This window comes from Protopterus annectens, chromosome 5.part0 (assembly GCF_019279795.1).
Source record: "Protopterus annectens isolate FY-2018-M chromosome 5.part0, PAN1.0, whole genome shotgun sequence".
Taxonomy (NCBI): Eukaryota; Metazoa; Chordata; order Ceratodontiformes; family Protopteridae; genus Protopterus; species Protopterus annectens.
In genome coordinates, this window is record NC_056735.1 from 1171109698 (window position 1) to 1171130686 (window position 20989).

The following is a 20989-nucleotide window of genomic DNA, read 5'->3' on the forward strand; positions in this document are numbered from 1 at the left end:
CTCCTATAATTTATGGCCCTGGTATTAAACGCAGCACAGATGAAATAGCATACGTCTAAGTGTGCTGGGCCTAGACAATATATACACCCCCTGTGGGCATCAGAGTTGGGGTTATTCTGTCCACAGGAAGTGCACTGCTTTTCAGCCATACTGGAAGAAAAGAACACACAGCCAAAAGCCTGATAAATGAAAAAGCAAGGAAGACAAAGTGTCTTTTTTTTTTTTTTTTTTTTATATATATACAATTTAAACTAAACTAGAGGGGCTTCTGCGGTGGTGCAGCGGTAGTGTTGTTGCCTCACAGCAAGAGGTTCTCCCTTTCGATTCCCGGCTGGAGTGCGGGGAGTGCCTTCTGTGTGGAGTCTGCATGTCCTCCCCGCGGTTGGGTGGGCGTTCGAAAGACATGCGTAAATGGGCGTGCCTTCGTTGAAAGGTTGAACGTTGAGCCGGCACCTCTGTGTTCGTAAAAATCTACTGCCTATCATTAGCGGACCGGAGTTCCACTGTGGCAACCCCTAACCGTGAAAACCCGAAAGACAACATACAATTTAAACTGGAAAGTAGGAAAGAGTTGTAATAGCAATGGTATCACTACAAAATACCCCAAAGTGAGGAAAAGGAAGAAGAAAGGTTAGCAACAAGAAATAGAAGGTAAGGGAGACACTAGAAAATATGCAAGGAAGAAAACTGAAAGATATATATATATATATATATATATATATATATATATATATATATATATTTTAAACTCACTAAGCCACAATGAGCACAAGAGATCGCAATTTGACCAAACCGTAGAGCGGCAAATGAGATCTGAGGTAACACAGTGGTCAGGGGCATTACGGGTAATAGGAGCTCGAGAGCTGGATCCTAGAATTTAGAGGAAGTGGCTGAATGATATCAGAGGACTGGATCTGAATCCATTCATTGAGAAACTAATGAAAATGACATTAGATCTAATATTTTTTTTTTACAGAAGATTGGAGGTCAAGCCGATGAATTCAGTAGATGTAAACTACTGACCTTGGTTACAGGAGTAAAGATTTAAGAGAGTTTCAAACCAGAGAAGAGACAAATTCATAGGTACCACCTCCTCTAGTTAAGCAAATGCTAAAATACAGTCACCAGATTCTGTGACACATCAACAAAAAGCTATGGCCAATAATAAAACACAAGTATTGACATCCACATTTGAAAAAGTTCTGCAAGAATGTTTTATGTAAATGTTTAGTGTGTTTACAGACAAATCTAGCCTGTAAAAAAAGTCTTCCAGTATCAGAGGAACCATAGTACAGTAAACAGAGAGGGACCATGAACTGTGCAGAAACCTTACGCAGGTCCATAGCCTCCTGCAAAGGGAGGATACTGACACTTGCTAATAGTTGTGGATACATTTTCCTAAGTAGGTCAAAATCGATAGACAAAAAAAAAAAGTGTACTGCAAAAGGGTCTTCCAAAATGGCTGCACACTGATCAGCAGCTTAACATTAGCTCTCCCAGTGTGAAAATACAAACCAAGAAAAAGGAGTGCCATTGAAACTTGTTCTTGGGTAAAATTCAATTATGGCTAGTAAGTACACTGCCTGAATTCCCAGCAACAAGAAATTTAGAGAACCTGAAAAAAATCAGCCAGAAAGGGTGATGAGAAAACACCGTCTGGGAAGAATTCTGCAGCTGTTCAGCAAAAAGTATTTCAAGCTTTAACTCTATTTCAAGAGATATCTTCAATTAATTTACAGAAAAAAAATAAATCAAATGTACTTAAGAGGCGATTAAAATAAATGAAACATTGAAGGAAAATATCAACTTAAAGAAAAGGTGTTGACATTGGTTGATAAAGAATGGTCCACTGAGTTTCAAGCAGCCATTGTAAAATTCTCAAGTGAAATCTGGCCAAGGGGACAAGTATTATCGATGGTGCCAAGGACCCCAGGGCCTGAAGAACTAATCTTGCTGGGACTTTGATGAGGGTTATTTTCTTGACTTGATAATGGATTGTCTCCAGTCTTTGTGGAGGAAGGGAGGCAACTGCAGTCTTTTTGTTTAAGAAACCCTCTATGAAATCCAGTGTTGGTTCCAGATGAGATTTTTCTTAATTTATGGGTATGCCCAGGGAAGAGCATACTTGGAGAACATTTTCTGTTGACTGATAGTCAATGTCTGGTTGTGGTGGTGATGAGCCAATGGTCCAAATATGGAAACACCCAGAATCCTTGCAGTCTCAAGTGAGACTACAATCTACTATCATGCACTTGGTAAACACCCTGGGGGCTATGGTGAGGCCAAAGGGCAGTACTCTGAACTGGTAGTGACTGGCTCCCAGCCAGAAGTGCAAACAACTTGTGTATCGTCTGTGCATCTATATGTGGAGTACTCATCCTGAAGGTCTACCGAGCACATCCAGTCGCCCTGTTCCAAAAAAGAAGGATGGACTGAACTGTGACCATCCAGAATCTGGTTCGACAAACAGCTTTGTTTAAATTTGCAGAAATCCAGAATTGGTTTCCAGTCCCCTGTCTTTGGCAGTAAAAAGAACCTTGAGCAAATCCTGGATTCTTTCTGGTCGGGTGGGATGCTTTCTAGCAGATTTTGAATATGTATTGTTGATTGTTCCCTTTGATTAGGTGGAACATCTGGGATTTTTTTGTAAGTTGAAGGAGGAATGGAAACTGGTATAATATAACCTCTAGATATAATCTTCTGCATCCATGTATCGGACAGGCTCCCTGATGCAGGGACCGGCGACCCCCGACTGCCTCCAGAGGAGGACAACTGGGTCTCCCTTCAGGAGCACTGAAAGGGTTTCCAAAGAAGGAATCTGTGTACCCTTGGTTTTGTAGGGCCCCCTCTGCCACGAGGGACCCATCTCCCATTAGAGTCCCCCCTGCCCATTGGGGAACCACCACCATGAGTGTCCTGAGAAGACACTTGGGATTTTTGAACCACATTTTGCAACCGCTGCATTAATTCCTTGCAAAGGATCTTTGTGGATTGGAAAAGCATATGCCCACAGCAGAAAGAGTTTTCCCATCTTTCTTCTACTTGGTCAATGTGTCTAACTTTAGGATCAAACAGTGATGTGCCATCAAAAGATGCATGACAAACAGACGAAGGGCTCTACAAAATCACACAAGCTCATCCAAGGGTCTCTCCTTATGGCAACATCTGAACCCTCCGCTCTGGTAGTTTCTTTGGCTACATGAGCCTCACGGAAGAAATAGAAACTGAATTTAGGGTGGCCAACTGAGAGGTAAAAGACTCCCGAACCTCTTTAGAAATGGCTCCTGAGAGGGTATCTCAATCAAATTCCTCAAGTCTGGTTAAGCGTGCCAGGTAGTTCAAGGACCGTAATGCAAAAGTTGCTGATGCATAAACTTGCTTCCCAAATTTATCCATCATCCGAGACTCCTTGCTGGGAGGATAGAGGAACTTTTCTCTGCTAGCTCCTTTCTGGTGACAGCCACCACAACCATGGCATCCACAGGCAAACGTTTTGTCCAGAATGGCTTATCCTCAGGGGCAGTGATAATTTTGTCAGATCTCCAGGAATTGCCTCAGTGGAATCACGGGCCTTCCATGCCCACCGAGAGATCAACTCAATGAGCTCATCAGCAACAGGAGTGAACTTTTAGTTATGTACTTACCATAACTTCGGATGTATGGGATCCATCTCGCCTACATTCATGACAGATGGGTTCGGAGCCGATCCATCGGCTCCGACTCGGCAACTAATACACTAGCACGAAGTCTCTCATTGGCTGGGCTACTCCCTATCCCAGGATGCACTACACCTGCTTCCCCAGATCTTGTTTGTTCGCTTTCATACACCCATGCAAACACAGAAAAACTAGTAGTCACAATAACCAACTAAAGTTCTTCAAGAAAGAACGCCAAGAAAAGAGGGACTACAGCTCCTCTAAATCCAAATGGAAGGGGGAAGGAGGGTGGGTACTTATGAATGTAGGCGAGATGGATCCCATACATCCGAAGTTATGGTAAGTACATAACTAAAAGATGTAATGGGATCCTATCTCGCCTCCTATCTCGCCTACATTCATGACAGATGGGACAGCGTCCCTAGCACCTACATCCCGGGTGGCTCATTGGAAAACACTCCTGAGAACTGTGGAACCAAAGGAAGCTCTGCCTCGAGAAACCACATCCAATTTGTAATGAGAAATGAAAGTGTGCGGAGAAGTCCAGGTTGCTGCAGCACAAATATCATCTATTGATAACTTGGAGTGAAAAGCTACGGAAGTAGCCATTGCCCTGGTAGAATGAGCCTTGACTGGAAAGGGGAGGTCTTTGTTAGCTTGTGAATAAATAAAAATGATACAATCTTTAATCCATTTAGATATGGAGGTTTTTGTTACTGGTTGACCCAATTTGTTCGCTGCAAAGGAAACAAACAATTGATTAGATTTCCGCATTTGAGTGGTTCTACTCAAATAAAAACGCAGTTGTCTATGTACGTCCAATTGATGCAAAGTATATTCTGCGTTATTAGAGAATTCTGGGAAAAAGACAGGGAGTTCTATAGTTTGTTGCATACAGAAAGAGGAGGCCACTTTTGGTATAAATGCAGGGTTTAATTTCAATGAAACTCTATGCTTGTGAAAAATCAAATAGGGAGGATCAGAACAAAGAGCTTGAAGTTCTGAAACTCGCCTGGCAGACGTTATGGCTACTAAAAAGGCCGTTTTCCAAGACAGAAATTTTAGATCACAGGTAGCAGCTGGTTCGAAAGGACGGGCAGTTAGGGCAGCAAGAACCATATTCAAATCCCACGGGGGGACAGGATGAGATAAAGGAGGCCTCAGGAGCCAAGCCCCTTTAAGGAAAGCCTTACAAAGTTTGTGAGACATCAATGAAGGTTCAAATGAAGCATGAAAATTAGAAATTGCCGCTAGTTGAACCTTAATGGTAGAAACTGAAGAGCCCGACTGAAAAAGGGAGGCCAGAAAATTCAGAACCTCCGATACTGGTGCAGTGAGAGGATCTATACCCCGTTCTTGAGCCCAGAAAGCAAACCTTTTCCATTTACTGGAATAAAGTTTGATGGTGGAAGGTTTGTGAGAAGAAGACAGTATGTGGACCACGTCCGGGGAAAGAGCATTGTCTCGGACTAAGGATGGAAGTGGAGTAACCATGCTGCCAACTTCAGGGACCTGAGAGATGGGTGAAGCCGTCCTGACTGATGAGTCAACAGGTCTGGCACCGGATCCAGAAACCATGGACCTTCTATCGCATGCCTCTGTAGGAAAGGAAACCAAACTTGACGAGGCCAGTGCGGGGCAATCAAAATCATCTCGCTCTCCATGTAAATGGCCTTCTGTATCACCCTCGGTAAGAGGGGAACGGAGGGAAGGCGAGAGAAGACCGGGGCCAAATGTGAGTCAGAGCGTCCCTGGGAGTCTGTCCCTGAGAAGGGAACAGTGTGAAGAACTCTCTGCATTTCGCATTGTGAGGGCTGGCAAACAGGTCGCAGCAAGGATGACCCCATCCGTCGAAGATTTTCGCAGCTATACCCTGGTTGAGGGACCATTCGTGGGGTAAAAGAATGGTCCTGCTTAATCTGTCCGCAATCACATTGGACTTCCCGGTATGTGCGTTGCCATCAGAAAGCGGTTGGTAGCTACCGCCCAGTGCCAAAGTCTCATGGCTTCTCTGCATAGTGGGTAAGACCTGGTTCCACCTTGCTTGTTTATGTACCATACCACCGACATGTTGTCGGATAGGATAGCAATCGGGCCCTGTGGGAGAGCGTGATGGAGAGCTTGGAGTACCAATAGTACCGCTCTCATCTCCAGGACATTGATATGCAAATGCGTTTCCTGGATCTGCCATGTGCCTTGGACCGACCTGTCCAGGTAATGACCCCCCCACCCTACCTGGGAGGCGTCCGTAATCACAGTGGCAACGGGACGTTGTGGTATAAAGGGTCGCCCCTGGTCGAGATTTGATTGGAGAAGCCACCAATGCAAATCTCGACGGCAACTTTCCGTGATTATGATTAAGTGGTTCAAGGGAAGTTCCTGATAAGACCATTGAACCGACAGTAGCCATTGTAAAATTCGCATATGAAGCCTGGCCAAGGGAACCAAAAGTATGGTCGACGCCATCGAGCCCAACAGTTGTAGGATCCGATGGGCCGGAGCTCTTTGTAGGGGGAGACAGGATTTGACTTGATCCTGTAACACCTGAATTTCTTGCTGCCGGTAAATAAGCGCGCATTCTTTTTGTGTCTAAGTCTGCGCCTATGAAAGTAATACGCTGAGATGGCTGTAGTACAGATTTTTGCAAATTGAACGTGATCCCCAAGAAACGGCCCAAGGTGAACGTGGCTCTGAGCGCTTGGAGTTGTAGATGCTCGGAGGTGGCAGTAAGGAGCCAGTCGTCTAGATAAGGAAACACCTGGAATCCCAGACTTCTCAGGTGAGCAGTTACCACTGCCAGACACTTGGTGAACACCCTGGGGGCTGTGGTGAGACCAAAGGGCAGTGCTCGGAATTGAAAATGACTGACTCGAGGCGAAGCGTAAATGTCTCCTGGACTCTTGAGCTATGGGAATGTGATAGTAAGCGTCCTGGAGATCTATGGAGCACATCCATGCATCTTTTTCCAGCAAAGGAAGAATAGATTGAAGAGTGACCATTCGGAATTTGGACTTCTTTACGAAACGATTCAATGAACCGAGGTCCAAAATGGGCCTGAAGTCCCCTGTCTTTTTTGGTACCAAAAATAATTGAGTAAGTTCCTGATCCGATCTGGTCGATGGGGACAGGCTAGATGGCTCTTTTTTCTAGCAGCTTTGAAACCTCTAATGCTGCCTGATCCCGCTGACTGGGTGGTACGTCTGGGATTTCCCTTAAAGAAAGGGGGGGGGTGTTGAAGGGGATGATATATCCTCCGGTAATGATGCGAAGCACCCACTGATTGCTTGTTATGGATTCCCAAGCTTGAGGGTGCGCCGCAAAGCGACCCCCGACTGGCTCCGGAGATGCACAGTCGGGCAACAACTCAGGAACGCTGGTTGTACGAAGAACCACGAAAGGAATCGCGGTCTCCAGAGTTACGGGGGCCTCTGCCACCTCTGGGGCAGCGTCTTCCAAAATCCCCCCCCCCGCCTCTGGAGGGGGAATCACCAGGTGGAGTAGGGAAAGACTTCTGAGATTTTTTAAACCACATTTTCCCTCCTCTCCCAGCCTTGGGGTAAGGCCTAGAAGGAGCGGAAAATCGGGCCCCAACGGCAGTCAAAGTCTTTCCCTCCTGCTCGCACCTAGTTAGTGTGTCCTTCACCTTGGGTCCAAACAAGGATGACCCATCAAAGGGGGCGTCGGCGAAGGAAGACTTGAAAGCCTCCGTGAACGAACACAAGCGTAACCAGGCTTGTCTCCTGAGGGCAACGCCTGTTCCCGCTGCTCTACTCGCCCCTTCGGCCGCATATGAGATGAGCCTCATGGACGAATTAACAATAGAAAACAGGGTAGTCATCTGTGCGCCAACAGTCGAAGCCAGCACCTCAGGTAGATTACCAAGAAGAGAGTCATTTAGCTCTTTGAGAAGATCCCTTTGGAGCCTCGTAAAATGACATAGGTAGTTCAGCGACCGTAAGGAAAAGGCCGCTGAGGACAGGGTACGCTTCCCGTACCTATCCATACTCCTAGAATCCTTATTAGGAGGATGAATAGACGTCGAAGCCTCTGCCACGTCCTGCTGTGTGGCAGAAGCCACCACCAAAGCATCTACAGGCACACCCTTTGTGAGAAACTCCTTCTGGGGGGGGGGGCTGACAAAAATTTATTGGGCCTCGCAGGCACCGGTTCCACAGAATCAGGGTGTTCCCACGCCCTTCGAGAAACCAAATCAAGGAGTTCATCGAAGGGCGGAGACACCCAGGAGGCGGAAGGCTGGGCCCCAAAGGCCTTGAGGAAGACTGACTCCTCAGCTGAAGGGTTTTGGCTTGCCAGTCACCTCTCTGTCTCAGAATCTCCAAGATATCTGAGAAGGAGATATCATCCGAAGATGATTTGGGGGACCCTTCTGCGTCATCGAGGTCAGTATCCGATGTAATAGACTCATCTTGGGAGTCTACGTGTTTCCTCTTACACAATTTCTTCCGTGGGATTTCGTCCGAAGCCGTTTCGGACGGACCACCCGGAAGAAGGGAACCCCCGATGGGGGTATCCTCAGGCCCTGGGGCCCCGCTGCCGGGGGGCTGCAACACAACAGAGGCACCAGTCTCCAAATCTAGGGACAGTGAGGTAGAATCTTGTTGAGCTGGCAAGGGCATGGCCAGCGCGCTCCTCATGGCCTCAAAGGCCGGACCTCCAGAATCCAAGGAGGTCACTGGTCTAGAGGCCATGATGGCACTGGGAATTCCAGCAGCCGATGCTCTGAGAGGAAGACTAGGCACCGAAGCACCCAATCCCAAAGTATTCCCCTCGGGCCCGGCTGAAGAGGTCGCAGTACCAAACCCTGAACCGGAGGACAGGGTAGGAAGCACAGTCAGAGCCGAGAGGTCTGTAAGGGGTCTCTGCTCCGACCGTATGGCTCCACATTGCTCCACCACCACCGGCTCCAATGGCTCCAACGAGGTTGGAGGAGGAATCAAATGTGTTGGAGGGGGGATCGGCTCCGAAGCAAACTGTGCTGGAGCCGAGACCATTTTAGTAAACACTGGAGATTGGAATAGCCTCTGTAAAACCCTATCCAGGTCCGAATCTGATAGTCTCGAGGATTTAGAGGAGGTAGACACTCGAGAAGACTTTCCTCTCGGCTCCGAGAGAGAAGGGGACCGGCTCCGAAATGGCTCCAATACTGTCGGCGCAGACTCCACCACAGCATGGATCACCATCGGCACCGAAGGAGCCTTCTTCGGAGCCGAGGGGGAAGAGTCTGAGCTGCACACTTCCACCGGCTCCGAAGCCATTGGAACCGATGGAGGTGATTCACCTCTCGATACTTCAACTTGCGGCTCCGAAAGCAATGGAGCCGAAGTAGGAGGTACCGAGGCAGACCCTTCGGCCCTCGGCCCCGAAGTCAGTGGAGCCGAGGAAGAAGAGGTCAATTTAGTCTTTTTAGAAGTCTGCTCCGACGGACTTGTCGGTGCCGACGATCTTTTCTTTTTTGAAGCAACAGGAGGATTTAAGGCTTCCTCAAATGAAGGTTTTATAAGCCCTTTTAGTATCAACTTGTTCTTGCGTTCTTGAAGAACTCTAGCAGAGAAAGCATGACATACACTACAAGTCTCTTGCAGATGTTTCGGCCCCAAACAATAAACGCAGATTGAATGACTGTCTGTGATGGACATTTTATAACTGCACCGAGTGCATTTTTTAAAACCTGACTTTTGTTCCTTAGACATAGTACAGGCCCTAAACAAGTATGATTTTACCACAATAAGTAAGCACTATAACAGAAATGCGCCAACTGACAAGCGCGAGACACACTGGCGCGAGTACTTAAGAAAAAAGTTTACCTCAGAAACAAACAGACAAAACAAGTCCAACGGCCCAAAGCCCTCTAATTTAAACGGGCTTGGCCCGAAAACAATTAACCACAAAAAGAAATAAAGGTTAAATAGCACACAAAGATAGGGCAAAGGCCCTCTAACTTAAACGGGCCTTGCCCGACTGAAAAAATAAAGTACCAGAAGACACTCAAGCACTCAAAAGTAGAGAATGATAAGGAATAGCTGTTAAAACAGCTGTTTGGTTAATATATGACAAAAAACCCCAAGGTCAAAGACCAATAAAGGTAAAAAAGAACCACTTAGCTCCAGCCAAGTCGAGACCACGTCCAGCTTGTAAAGCGGCAAACGAGATCTGGGGAAGCAGGTGTAGTGCATCCTGGGATAGGGAGTAGCCCAGCCAATGAGAGACTTCGTGCTAGTGTATTAGTTGCCGAGTCGGAGCTGATGGATCGGCTCCGAACCCATCTGTCATGAATGTAGGCGAGATAGGATCCCATTACATCCAGGAAGTAAAAGGGCAGGTATCAAAGGCCTGCAGGTACACCGTTTCCTCAGACAAAGGACTGGCGAAGTTCCAATCACGTCTCTGCTTAAGGACTTCTAGGATGTCTCTAAATGAGAAATCATCAGAAGGTGACCATGAAGATCCTTTGACCTTATCAAAATCTGTCTCTTCTGTGACAGATTATTCCAGAGAATCCAAGTGCTTCCTCTTGCACTTCTTCCTAGGGACCTCCTCAGTGGGGTATTTTGGGGAGGTGTCAAGAACAGGGGCCACCCTGCTGAGAAACCTGAGGCTTTCATACTCATCCTGGTGGAGGCACAGGTTGAGGTTCTGAACAAAAGTGTGGCATAGTTGGCTGTTCTAGAAGGGACCAACCTAGTGACTGAAGCAGACATGGCGCTCTCCACAGCTTTGAAAGTAGATTTGCCCAGAGAAGGAAAGAATCCTGGATCCAGGAGGGCGCACTTTGGAACAGTGACACCTCCCCACCCAGAGGAGATCTCTCCCAAGGCAGAAGCTGGAGCCGAGCTGATCAGTACCAAAGACCCTAGGTACAGGGATGACTCCTAAAAAACGGGAGTCAACTTCAGCCTCTCTGAACTGACAGGAAAGATACAGCTTTGAGAAGTCTCCAGTTTCCCGTTCCGACTGAACCAAAGAACTTGGAGCAGCTGTTGGATCCTAAGCTGAGGATGTTTTCAGATCAAACATAGTCGGTACCAGACAGCTTGGAACCATAGACCCTGAAGCTTCCGGCGAAGTCAGAGGAGGAATTAAAGGAGGAGTAGCTGAAGACTGAAGTACTTGACCAGTGGGGGTAGGAACCGTGGTGGTCCCTGTCACACTTTGTGCCCAGAGAATTTTCCTCAACAATCTCTCCACATAGTTTTCAGCAAGACTTCTGGAAGAACAAGTGGACAAGATAGACACAGATCTGGGCATTTCCAAAAAGGGAGAAGTCTGTCTGGAAAAGGGTCAATTGTAGGTGAATAATAAGTCCTAGGTATGAAAATCGTAGTTGACAATGAATCTGTGATTTGAAGTGTCAGATCTAAAGAAATCTGCACCAAAACATGTCATTTTTCTTGCCGGATGAGAACTGAAGATATGATCACATCTGATAAAGGAGTGGAAGTATTCTTTGGTTCCAACAATCCCGTTGGAGCCAAAAGCTTGGATAATTTAGATGTTGGATCCACAGGAGAAGACTGAACCAGTACTCTTGTCTTCTTCAAACATGGAACCGATGGAGACATCTGAGTCGAAGAACTTCTCTGAAACTTTTTTTTTTTTTTTTTTTTAAGAAGCGAAACATCAACTGTGATATTTTTTAAGAAGAGAAACATCAACTATGATATTTAAAGGCTACACAAAGTCTAAAGGACATGGAAAGAGAAGAAAGATATCAAAGATGATAATATCTACACGAAAATGCAGAAGATGGAAAGACAGGTTTAGAAAAAGGAGGATACAAGCAATAGTATCTAGGAGTACAAACATATAAAAGGGTAAGGAGGTTTTTAATAAAGGGAGATTTCGAAGAGTTAGAACAGAAAAAAAATCACTTCTTGGTCTTGACAGGAATGGCACCATGTCTAACTCGCAAAGCAGAAAACGAGATCCGAAGAAATTAGAATAGATGCATTGTGGGTAAGGAACGAGCTCAAGAGATTTTGGTCCCCATGAGCTACTGTAGAGGCCAAGTGAGTTCCGAGGATCAGGAATAAACCCACGGGTTGAGGATAGAATGAAAACTGACATCAGATCAGCTTTTTGAAATTGGTAAATCGCAAGTTCTCCAAAGCAGTCAGATGAAAATAAAAGTAAAGCTTTTAGTAAGCTTCTTTTATTTGTTACTGTGAGAATGCATCAACTATGTAATGCAACTTTAGTCCTAAAGGGAATATATTAACTTTTATACTAGTATTAACTTTATTTTGTAAACACAGACATCAAAATGATACTCAACATGATTTCTTTTTTCACTAATTTCAAGCCATAGTTTCTCCTTTACCCTTTGAAAGGACAACAATCTGTGTGTTTTGGAGAGAATCATGCAAACAACATTCTATGAAATGTCAAACGTTTTCAGGGATACAAGCATATATATAGGAGAAAAGCAGCTAAAAATGGTCAGAATTTAAGGCACAATGCCCCAGAAAATTGTCAGCAGTGAAGTGAAGTGGTTAAACTATCTTCACTGTAGAACAAGTAATTATAAATTTAAAACTTCTGACAGGGTCCAGTTACATAGCAAGCAATTAAACATTTATACCAACCACTTTAGTTCCACACATTCAAACCACCAATAAATTACAAAACAAATAAATATGACATCAGACTCTTACCTGGAGTAATACAGTTTGAATCAAATCTAGCCTCCTCAGGAAGGGTCTCCCCCTTTTCCAATGCTTTTTTTATCTTCTCTTCTGCCTCCTTTGCGGATCTGTGCAATTGAGGAAAAGAGCGTTACTGTGCAAGCAACATTTGTTACAATAATCTCACTGGCATGTCTTTAAAGAAGTCAACGATATCTTACAGGAACTGAGACCAGTCAAAGAAAAAGTAGCACAAGTATAAAAACTACAGTGTGGCAAAACTGCATAACGTGCATTCACTGGGGAGAAGTTGCATGGTTAGCAGGATGGGAGCATGCCTCAGTGGGGGTATACATGTTGAGTCTGCAGCTGGCGAATGATCTATCTAGGAAAGAAAGTGTAGCACATTACTGCTAGATGAAATGAAATGCAAACGATTTTACACTGGCCTGCTGTACTTGATAACAGATGCCCTTAATCCAGGTCACAAAGCTGTAAAATTCTGCCCTGCACACACTTAAAAGTATACCTTCTACAGCAGTGGTCAAATGGGTCAATAAAGACAGTTAACACTGAACCTCTAGAAGGAGGCACTTATAGTCTCAGTGGACCCTGTTAACCTTCAAAATGAGTTCTGTAGGCAATGAGGCGCAAAGTTGCCCAAATGACGAAGAGATCACTCAGAAAAATAAATCTGCAACATACTACACACACAGAAAAATAAATCCATGACACACTCAACATCAACAGTACAGTAAATTGACAGTGCCATTCACAAAGCTGCAGACTTCAACATTAATTTACACAAAACAGAACTGAGCTGCCAAGGTTTAATGGAAGGATGCAGTGCTGCGACTCAGAAAAGTACAGATCTATTCAAGAGTTCCATCTTTGTTAACCTCAGAACTAACTTATTAGACATTAGAATTACTTGGCAGAAAATGTTTCCCAAGATGCCAAACGTCACCCCTTCCCATCAATCACAACACTGCCAAATCTCTCCATTTTTTGTCCATCACATTTAAGCTTTGTCTGGTGACTAACCTCTGAAGGTTTTGTATGTATGGGTCACAGTACAGTGTGATTTCTCTATCTGAACTCCCTCTCTGACATTTGGCAATGACTCACGCCAGTGCATTTCTTTGTGCCGGTCCAAAGCCCGGATAAATGGGGAGGGTTGCGTCAGGAAGGGCATCCGGCGTAAAAATTCTGCCACATAACCTATGGCGTGAAAATTTCATATTTCCATACCAGATCGGTCGAGGCCCGGGTTAACAACGACTGCCACCAGTACTGTTAGCCAACAGGGTGCTGACAGAAATTGGGCTACTGTTGGCCAAAGAAGAAGAGGAGGGAGAAGGCATGCCCGAAGGCAGGAAGAGAGGAGGAAGGTTAGGAGTGTAGCAGTGAGGGTAGGAACTTTGAATGTTGGCAGTATGACTGGTATAGGAAGAGAGCAAGCTGGTATGATGGAGAAAAGGAAGGTTGATATATTGTGCATGCAAGAGACCAGATGGAAGGGAAGTAAGGCCAGGTGTTTAGGAAACTGGTTCATGTTGTTCATGGTGTGGATGGCAGGAGAAATGGGGTAGGGGTTATACTAAAGGAACAATATGCCGAGTGTTTTAGACGTGAAGACAGTGTCTGACAGTGATGTTTATGAAGCTCGAAATTGATGGTGTAATGATGAATGTTGTTAGTGCATATGCTCCACAAGTTGGGTGTGCGATGGATGAGAAAGAGAAATTTTGGAGTGAGTTGGATGAAGTTGTGGTGAGTGCACCCAAGGGTGAGAGACTAGTGATTGGAGCGGACTTTAATGGGCACGTTGGTGAAGTGAACGGAGAGGATGAGGAAGTGATGGGTAGGTATGGTGTTAAGGAGAGGAATGCAGAAGGTCAGATGATTGTGGATTTTGCGAAAAGGATGGACATGGCTGTGGTGAATACGTATTTTAAGAAAAGGGAGGAGCATAGGGTGACATACAAGAGTGGAGGAAGATGCACACAGGTGGATTATATCCTATGTAGGAGGGCCAGTCTGAAGGTGATTGGAGACTGTAAGGTGGTGGCAGGGGAAAGTGTAATTAAGCAGCATAGAATGGTGGTCTGTGGGATGACGTTGGTGATCAAGAAGAGGAGGAGTAGTGTGAAAGCAGTGCCAAGGATTAAATGGAAGTTAAAAAAGGGTGATTGTGAAGTGGAGTTTAGGGAAGAGTTAAGACCGGCACTGGGAGGCAGTGAAGAGTTACCGAATAGCTGGGTAACTACAGCAGAACTAGTAAGGGAGACTGCTAGAAAGGTGCTTGGTGTGACATCTGGTCAGAGGAAGGAGGACAAGGAGACCTGGTGGTGGAATGAGGAAGTACAGGAGAGTATACAGAGCAAGAGGCTGGCGAAGAAGAAGTGGGATTGTCAAAGAGATGAAGAAAGTAGACATGAGTATAAGGAGATGAGGCGCATGGCAAAGAGAGAGGTGGCGAAAGCTAAGGATAAGGCATATGGAGAGTTGTATGAGAAATTGGACACTAAAGAGGGAGAAAAAGGACCTGTACCGATTGGCTAGACAGAGGGACAGAGCTGGGAAAGATGTGCAGCAAGTAAGGGTGATAAAGGATAGTGAGGGAAAGGTACTCACAAGAGAGGACTGTGTGTTGAGTAGATGGAAAGAGTATTTTGAGAGGCTGATGAATGAGAGAGAGAGAAGGTTGGATGATGTGGGGATAGTGAATCAGGAAGTGAAACAGATTAGCAAGGAGGAGGTAAGGACAGCTATGAAGAGGATGAAGAATGGAAAGGCTGTTGGTCCAGATGACATCCCAATGGATGCATGGAGGTGCTTAGGAGAAATGGCAGTGGAATTTTTAACTAGATTGTTTAATGAAATTTTGGAAAGTCAGAGGATGCCTGAGGAGTGGAGAAAAAGTGTTTTGGTACCTATCTTTAAGAATAAGGGTGATGTGCAGAGCTGCAGTAACTACAGAGGGATAAAATTGATCAGTCACAGCTTGAAGTTATGGGAGAGAGTAGTAGAAGCTAGGTTAAGAAGGGAGGAGATGATTAGTGATCAGCAGTATGGTTTCATGCCAGGAAAGAGCACTACAGATGCGATGTTTGCTCTGAGAGTGTTACTGGAGAAATACAGAGAAGGTCAGAAGGAGTTGCATTGCGTCTTTGTAGACTTGGAGAAAGCATATGACAGGGTGCCTAGAGAAGAGTTGTGGTATTGTATCAGGAAGTCGGGAGTGGCAGAGAAATATTTAAGAGTGGTACAGGATATGTACGAGGGTACTGTGACAGTGGTGAGGACACTGCAGTGGGAGTGACAGATCCGTTTAAGGTGGAGGTGGGATTACATCAAAGATCAGCTCAGAGTGAGAGTAGGAATCAGGTTGAGGAGACTCTGGAGAGGTGGAGATATGCTCTAGAGAGCAGAGGAATGAAGGTCAGCAAGGCTAAGACAGAATATATGTGTGTAAATGAGAGGGGGGGTAGAGGAATGGTGAGGATGCAGAGAGTAGAGTTGGTAAGGGTGGACGAGTTTAAGTACTTGGGATCAACAGTTCAGAGTAATGGTGAATGTGGAAGAGAGGTGAAGAAGAGAGTACAGGCAGGGTGGAATGGGTAGAGAACAGTGTCAGGAGTGATTTGTGACAGACGGGTACCAGTAAGAGTGAAAGGGAAGGTCTACACGACAGTAGTGAGACCAGCTATGTTATATGGGTTGGAGACAGTGGCAGTGACAAAAAGGCAGGAGTCAGAGCTGGATGTGGTTGAGTTAAAGACATAGTTTGGAGACAAAGCAAGAGAGACGAGATTGCATTGGTTTGGACATGTGCTGAGGAGGGATGATGGGTATATTGGGAAAAAGATACGAAGGATGGAGCTGCCAGGTAAGAAGAAAAGAGGAAGGCCTAAGATAAGGTTTATGGACGTGGTGAGAGGACATGCAGGCGGTTTGTGTGACAGAGCAAGATGCAGAGGATAGGAAGAAATGGAAAGAGATGATCCGCTGTGGCGACCCCTAATGGGAAAAGCCGAAAGATGATGATGACTCTACCACACTATATTCCCTGTTCTGATCCTAAGCATGCATTTGTGATGCCTAAATTCTACCAGCACAAGTGTTTATATTTGGGCACTCTGCATGTCACCTGCAAATGTTCTCTCCCCCTGGGGGTTCAATGACACTACCAAGTACAAACAAGCACTAAAGAGCTACTTTACATTCCAGTAGGCTTTCCACCTTGGAAAAAGGATTGTTCATCCCAATATTCTTAAACTTCTGCCTCAAAAAAGTGTTGAAAACATTAAGAGACCCTTTCAAAACAAAAAAAAAAAGTAAAAGTGGGGGACCTCCAAGTAAGGAAAAAAGTAACCTGGTCTCAGTGGCAGAAAACCTCAAATGACCAAGACGTTACTGCCTAAAATTATCTATTAACTCAGCAGCACCCAAGTGGTGTGGAATTTTAAACCTCTAGCAGCATATATACATCTTTCAATCCAGAGCATTTTCTGAAAAAAAAACAAACTTAAAAAGGATAAGAAACAATATTTTATGAAAAATTATGGCTTTAAAACTGTACCAATTGCAGTGTTCAGTAAGTATTCATGCAGTGATAATGGTTGTTCCATTCATAGTACTTCCATACATGGGCCGATAGCCTGGTACCTACCTGTGAACCTAATGGCCTAAGTAAGCCTAGTCAACAAGATTCCCTGGCTTATGCCACCCAAGAAAGTTAATTTCCTGTGCCACTGTGAAAAAGTCACCCTTACAGGGGGCACCCATATATTATAATGCATATAAACCCAAAATTACGTTTTTTGTAAACTTTCATGATTTGTCATATCTTGGAAGTTGTATACCTAGATATACATTGTTACAACATTTTTGTTAACCAGACCCAAGTTTTCACATAGGGAATTCCTCTGAGTGCATGCTTACCGAGATATTTACAGAAATATGAAAAACACACAACTGTTAAATTAGCAATATAAATAACACTGAATATTTCTTAAACTATGCAACGTACAGTGCAAATTTAAAAGACTTTTTTTCAGTATCGAAGGTTTCACCTGATGTTATGCATCAGTCTGTAAGTCACTTGTTTGTTGAAGTGTTAAGTTCATATGGAAATGTCGTTTATTTTCATAATTACCAAAAAACAGCAGTTTTTGTATCAGGTATAATGCAATATAAATGGACACTGACAAATTATTTTTCCCATCTCCCACCATGTCATATCTCACCATATCCATCAACATGTAGGGCTCTCGCTTATGAAAATATGAACACAGGAATAATAAGTGATAAAGAGTGACCAATTTCCCTAATGATGGACATCCTAGATTTACAGTCTTGGCGTTATTTTGTTAATAACTTCTTGCACTTTGGAAAGTCACTTACAAAATGAATCTAAACCTTAAAAATGTACAGAATGCCATAAGGAGCTACGGGTGTGAACTGGAAGTATAGAAAAAGAACTATAGGCTTAAATGTAAAGATGGGGAAATATTTCAGAGGATTCAGACAGATGATACTGTTGTCAAAGTGGCAGAGTCAGCCTGCTCTTTTTTTTCTCTGGGAATTCAGTCCCATCTCTAATCTTCCCCAAAGACTGAAGTCAGCTAATTTCCCTACTTTGATCAGTAAATCCCATCTTCCCACAAAATGAATCCAATCAACTGGCTGCCATCTTGAAGAGATTCCATACTAGGCAGTCCAAGATTTCATCTTCTAACCCCACAGTTCTAGGGTACCAAGAACCTCCTTCCTTATTTAGTACCAGTAGTTTGCCCCCCCCCCCCAAAAAAAACAAAAACAAAAACAAAAAAAAAAAAAAAAACACACACTGTTGCTTGCAGCCCCTTCAACAAATCCACTCTCCGTTCTTGCAACAAAGGCAGTGTTGTGTCTGCTGTTGCATAATCAGTAGTGGCTCTTTTCTAACATCAGCCTTCCTGGCAATGGCAGGCTGGACCGTTACTGCAACATGCTTTTCAGCTCTACCATTTTTTGTAATCATAATTTCTGTCATCCTTGACACCAATGCTATTTTATCCAGCACTCACTCCTCCTGTCGTGGCCCAGATGGCCTACAATGCCATGGAAAAACTACTAAGGCAGCAGAATCTGACATGGCCACACACTGTCACTCCTTGCTGTGCTGGACTCGGCACACACAGAACACTAAAACTGACCTTTCTATATTTCCCCTAAAGGGTTCCTACTCCTTTTTGGTCCAAAGGTTAAGAAAGCACATTAAATGAGAGAGACAGGGCAGACTTATGGCTGCAGACGTCAAGACTGAACCTCTCCAGTACTAGTTTTCAAAAATGAAAAGGAGTCTAAGCCAAATGTAGTTCTGGTGTGGTCAACAGCTGCAGGGCACTAGTAGACAGACCATCACTCCAGTCTGCCATCCTAGGAAGGCATGGACCCAAAAGTTTAGGCCCTTGGTTAGGCTTGATCACAGCTGTCTTGACTTCTTGCAAGTGAACAGGGTCTGTCTGACTAGCAAAATTATTTATGATTTGAGAATGGGCTTACTGTATATCAGTACCCTGATTGGAGAACAATCATTCTCCAGCAGGGTATTAATGTTCAAGTAATGTCCACTGAAAAATGAGTCCACCAATTAGCAGCATATCAAGGTGCAGTGAAGCTCAGATGGAAAAAACAGAATGGCCGCCATTATTTTACAGTCGCTAAGCAGCGCTTCTGCTATTTAGCGAGTGTAAAATATATTAAAAAGAAAAAGAAAACTGAAAAACGAAAGTGTGTGTGTGTTTGTATGCGAGTGTGTGTGTTTATGTCTGTGCGTTTGTCTGTGAATGAGCGTATGCATGCATGTCAGTGCAAGTGAGAGTGAGCGAGCTGTTACTTTAGACTCGCTAACCAGGGCTTCTGCTGTTTAGCAAAATGCAAAATATAAAAAAAAAAAAAAAAAAAATTAAAATAAAGTGTGTGTGTGAGAGTGTATGCGTGTGAGAGAGAGAGAGAGACACAAACACACACACACACACACACACACACACACAGAGACAGATATCCAACGATCCCTGGTAACGTGTGAGAGAGAGTGAAGAGAGAATGATCCCTGGCAGCAGCAGCAATTTTACATACCTCTCGCACATACCCGTCAACCTCTTAGCACAAGAAATCTGGACACAGCCGGACATAATGGGAGAGGAATGCTAAGAAACAGGAACAAGTTTTAAATATTGCTCTTATAAACTTTGAAAGTTCCTAGAACAACAGAATTTGTGTTGTTAGCATGTACTTTCTGAAGGATATGAAATCTGACACTCAAATGAATGTCATTATCGGAAGGAAATAAAACTTTGAAACTCAAATGTATGACATTATTTAGTAACTTCCGTCTCCAATGACTGGCAAAAAATCAAATGTTTCAGGAGTAAGGGACTAAAATTATAAAGTAAATACCTGGATTTTTTTTAAAGTGCTAAATTTTTGGACGTAAAATGCTTCCTCCATTAAACATATACTACAGCAAGTATGAAACATTAGGCAGAGGAACTATTTTATATCAAAAATATATTAAAAAAATAAAATAGTACTTAAAATACACAAGTAAAACACAACAATTTTACACAGAACCCATTCTCTAAGCACAATAATGCAATAACGCCTGCAGCTTCGGGCCTCACAGCACATTCACACACCCTGTCGGGCATTATTGCTTGCATAGAAAGCATTGGAGTAAACTACAGCCATATCATTGCCAGTACCAGAGAAACCAAAATAATACAATCTAATTACTGACAGCAAACAAGTGAATTCTTGAAAAAATGAAACACAGATTTCTAATCTAAAGAAATAAGACACCAAACAGGTTCACGGGTTCATACTAAGCCTATGGCCAAAGGACACCCAGAAGAAACTCTATGTCACTCAGTATTGGTAGAAGAATAATAATTTCCCCATTAGTTAAGACTTTCTTCACATATCCCCCAGTGAAAATTTGTGATCACTGAAAAAAGTGCATAAAGGTCTGACAGCATCAGGTGTTCTTGGAAATGCACTTAAGAGTTCTTATTACATACAACAGTCTGATTCAGAGCTATAGAAGGACTCAAAAATCACAATACAGGACTATCGGGATAGAATGCAATTTACTGCTTAACCAGCTTAACAAAAGGTGTTTGATGAGCACATACCATTTAAGAGAATGAAAAAATACAGACATTGTGATTCTGCAGTTATTGAAATGTTCAAAGTTGTGTTAAAAATGGAAGATCAAGACCATGAAATGGCAAATCAAGACAAAATGACCAATTCCAGTGGCAGATCCAAATCTATAAACAGAGCTAGCAAATGTAAAGTAGAAGAAACCAGACTCAGAACAAATCAAAAGTAGAAGTCTAATTAAAACATCACAAATATAAAAAGTGACTGCACATATTCATATAAAGCTTCTTATAGAAACAAAAGGAGTGAACAGTATTTTGATAGTGTGTGAAGTGTCACTAAATTTAACGTTTTCCAATTTTATTACGTCACAGATATACACTAGTATTAATATGATTTTAAGTACAGTAGCCTAATAGATTACAAGCTATAAAATTATTAAAACTAGAGATGTAGACTATAACTAAAAAATAATAGGATTATTCTATTTAATGCAGATGCAGGACAGGTGGTTTGTCTCATCCAGTCCTTTTCCTT

The 20989-nt window shown here is 43.7% G+C and overlaps 1 protein-coding gene across 1 annotated transcript in view; it reads right to left on the reverse strand.

Moving 5' to 3' along the window:
- The window catches only part of XRN1 (5'-3' exoribonuclease 1), a 2408514-nt gene that overhangs the window by 2297395 nt on the left and 90130 nt on the right, over positions 1–20989 (reverse strand). The window contains exon 3 of the mRNA XM_044071018.1: positions 12329–12426. Within this exon, the coding sequence (XP_043926953.1) occupies positions 12329–12426 (98 nt within the window). The remainder of the gene's footprint in view (positions 1–12328; positions 12427–20989) is intronic.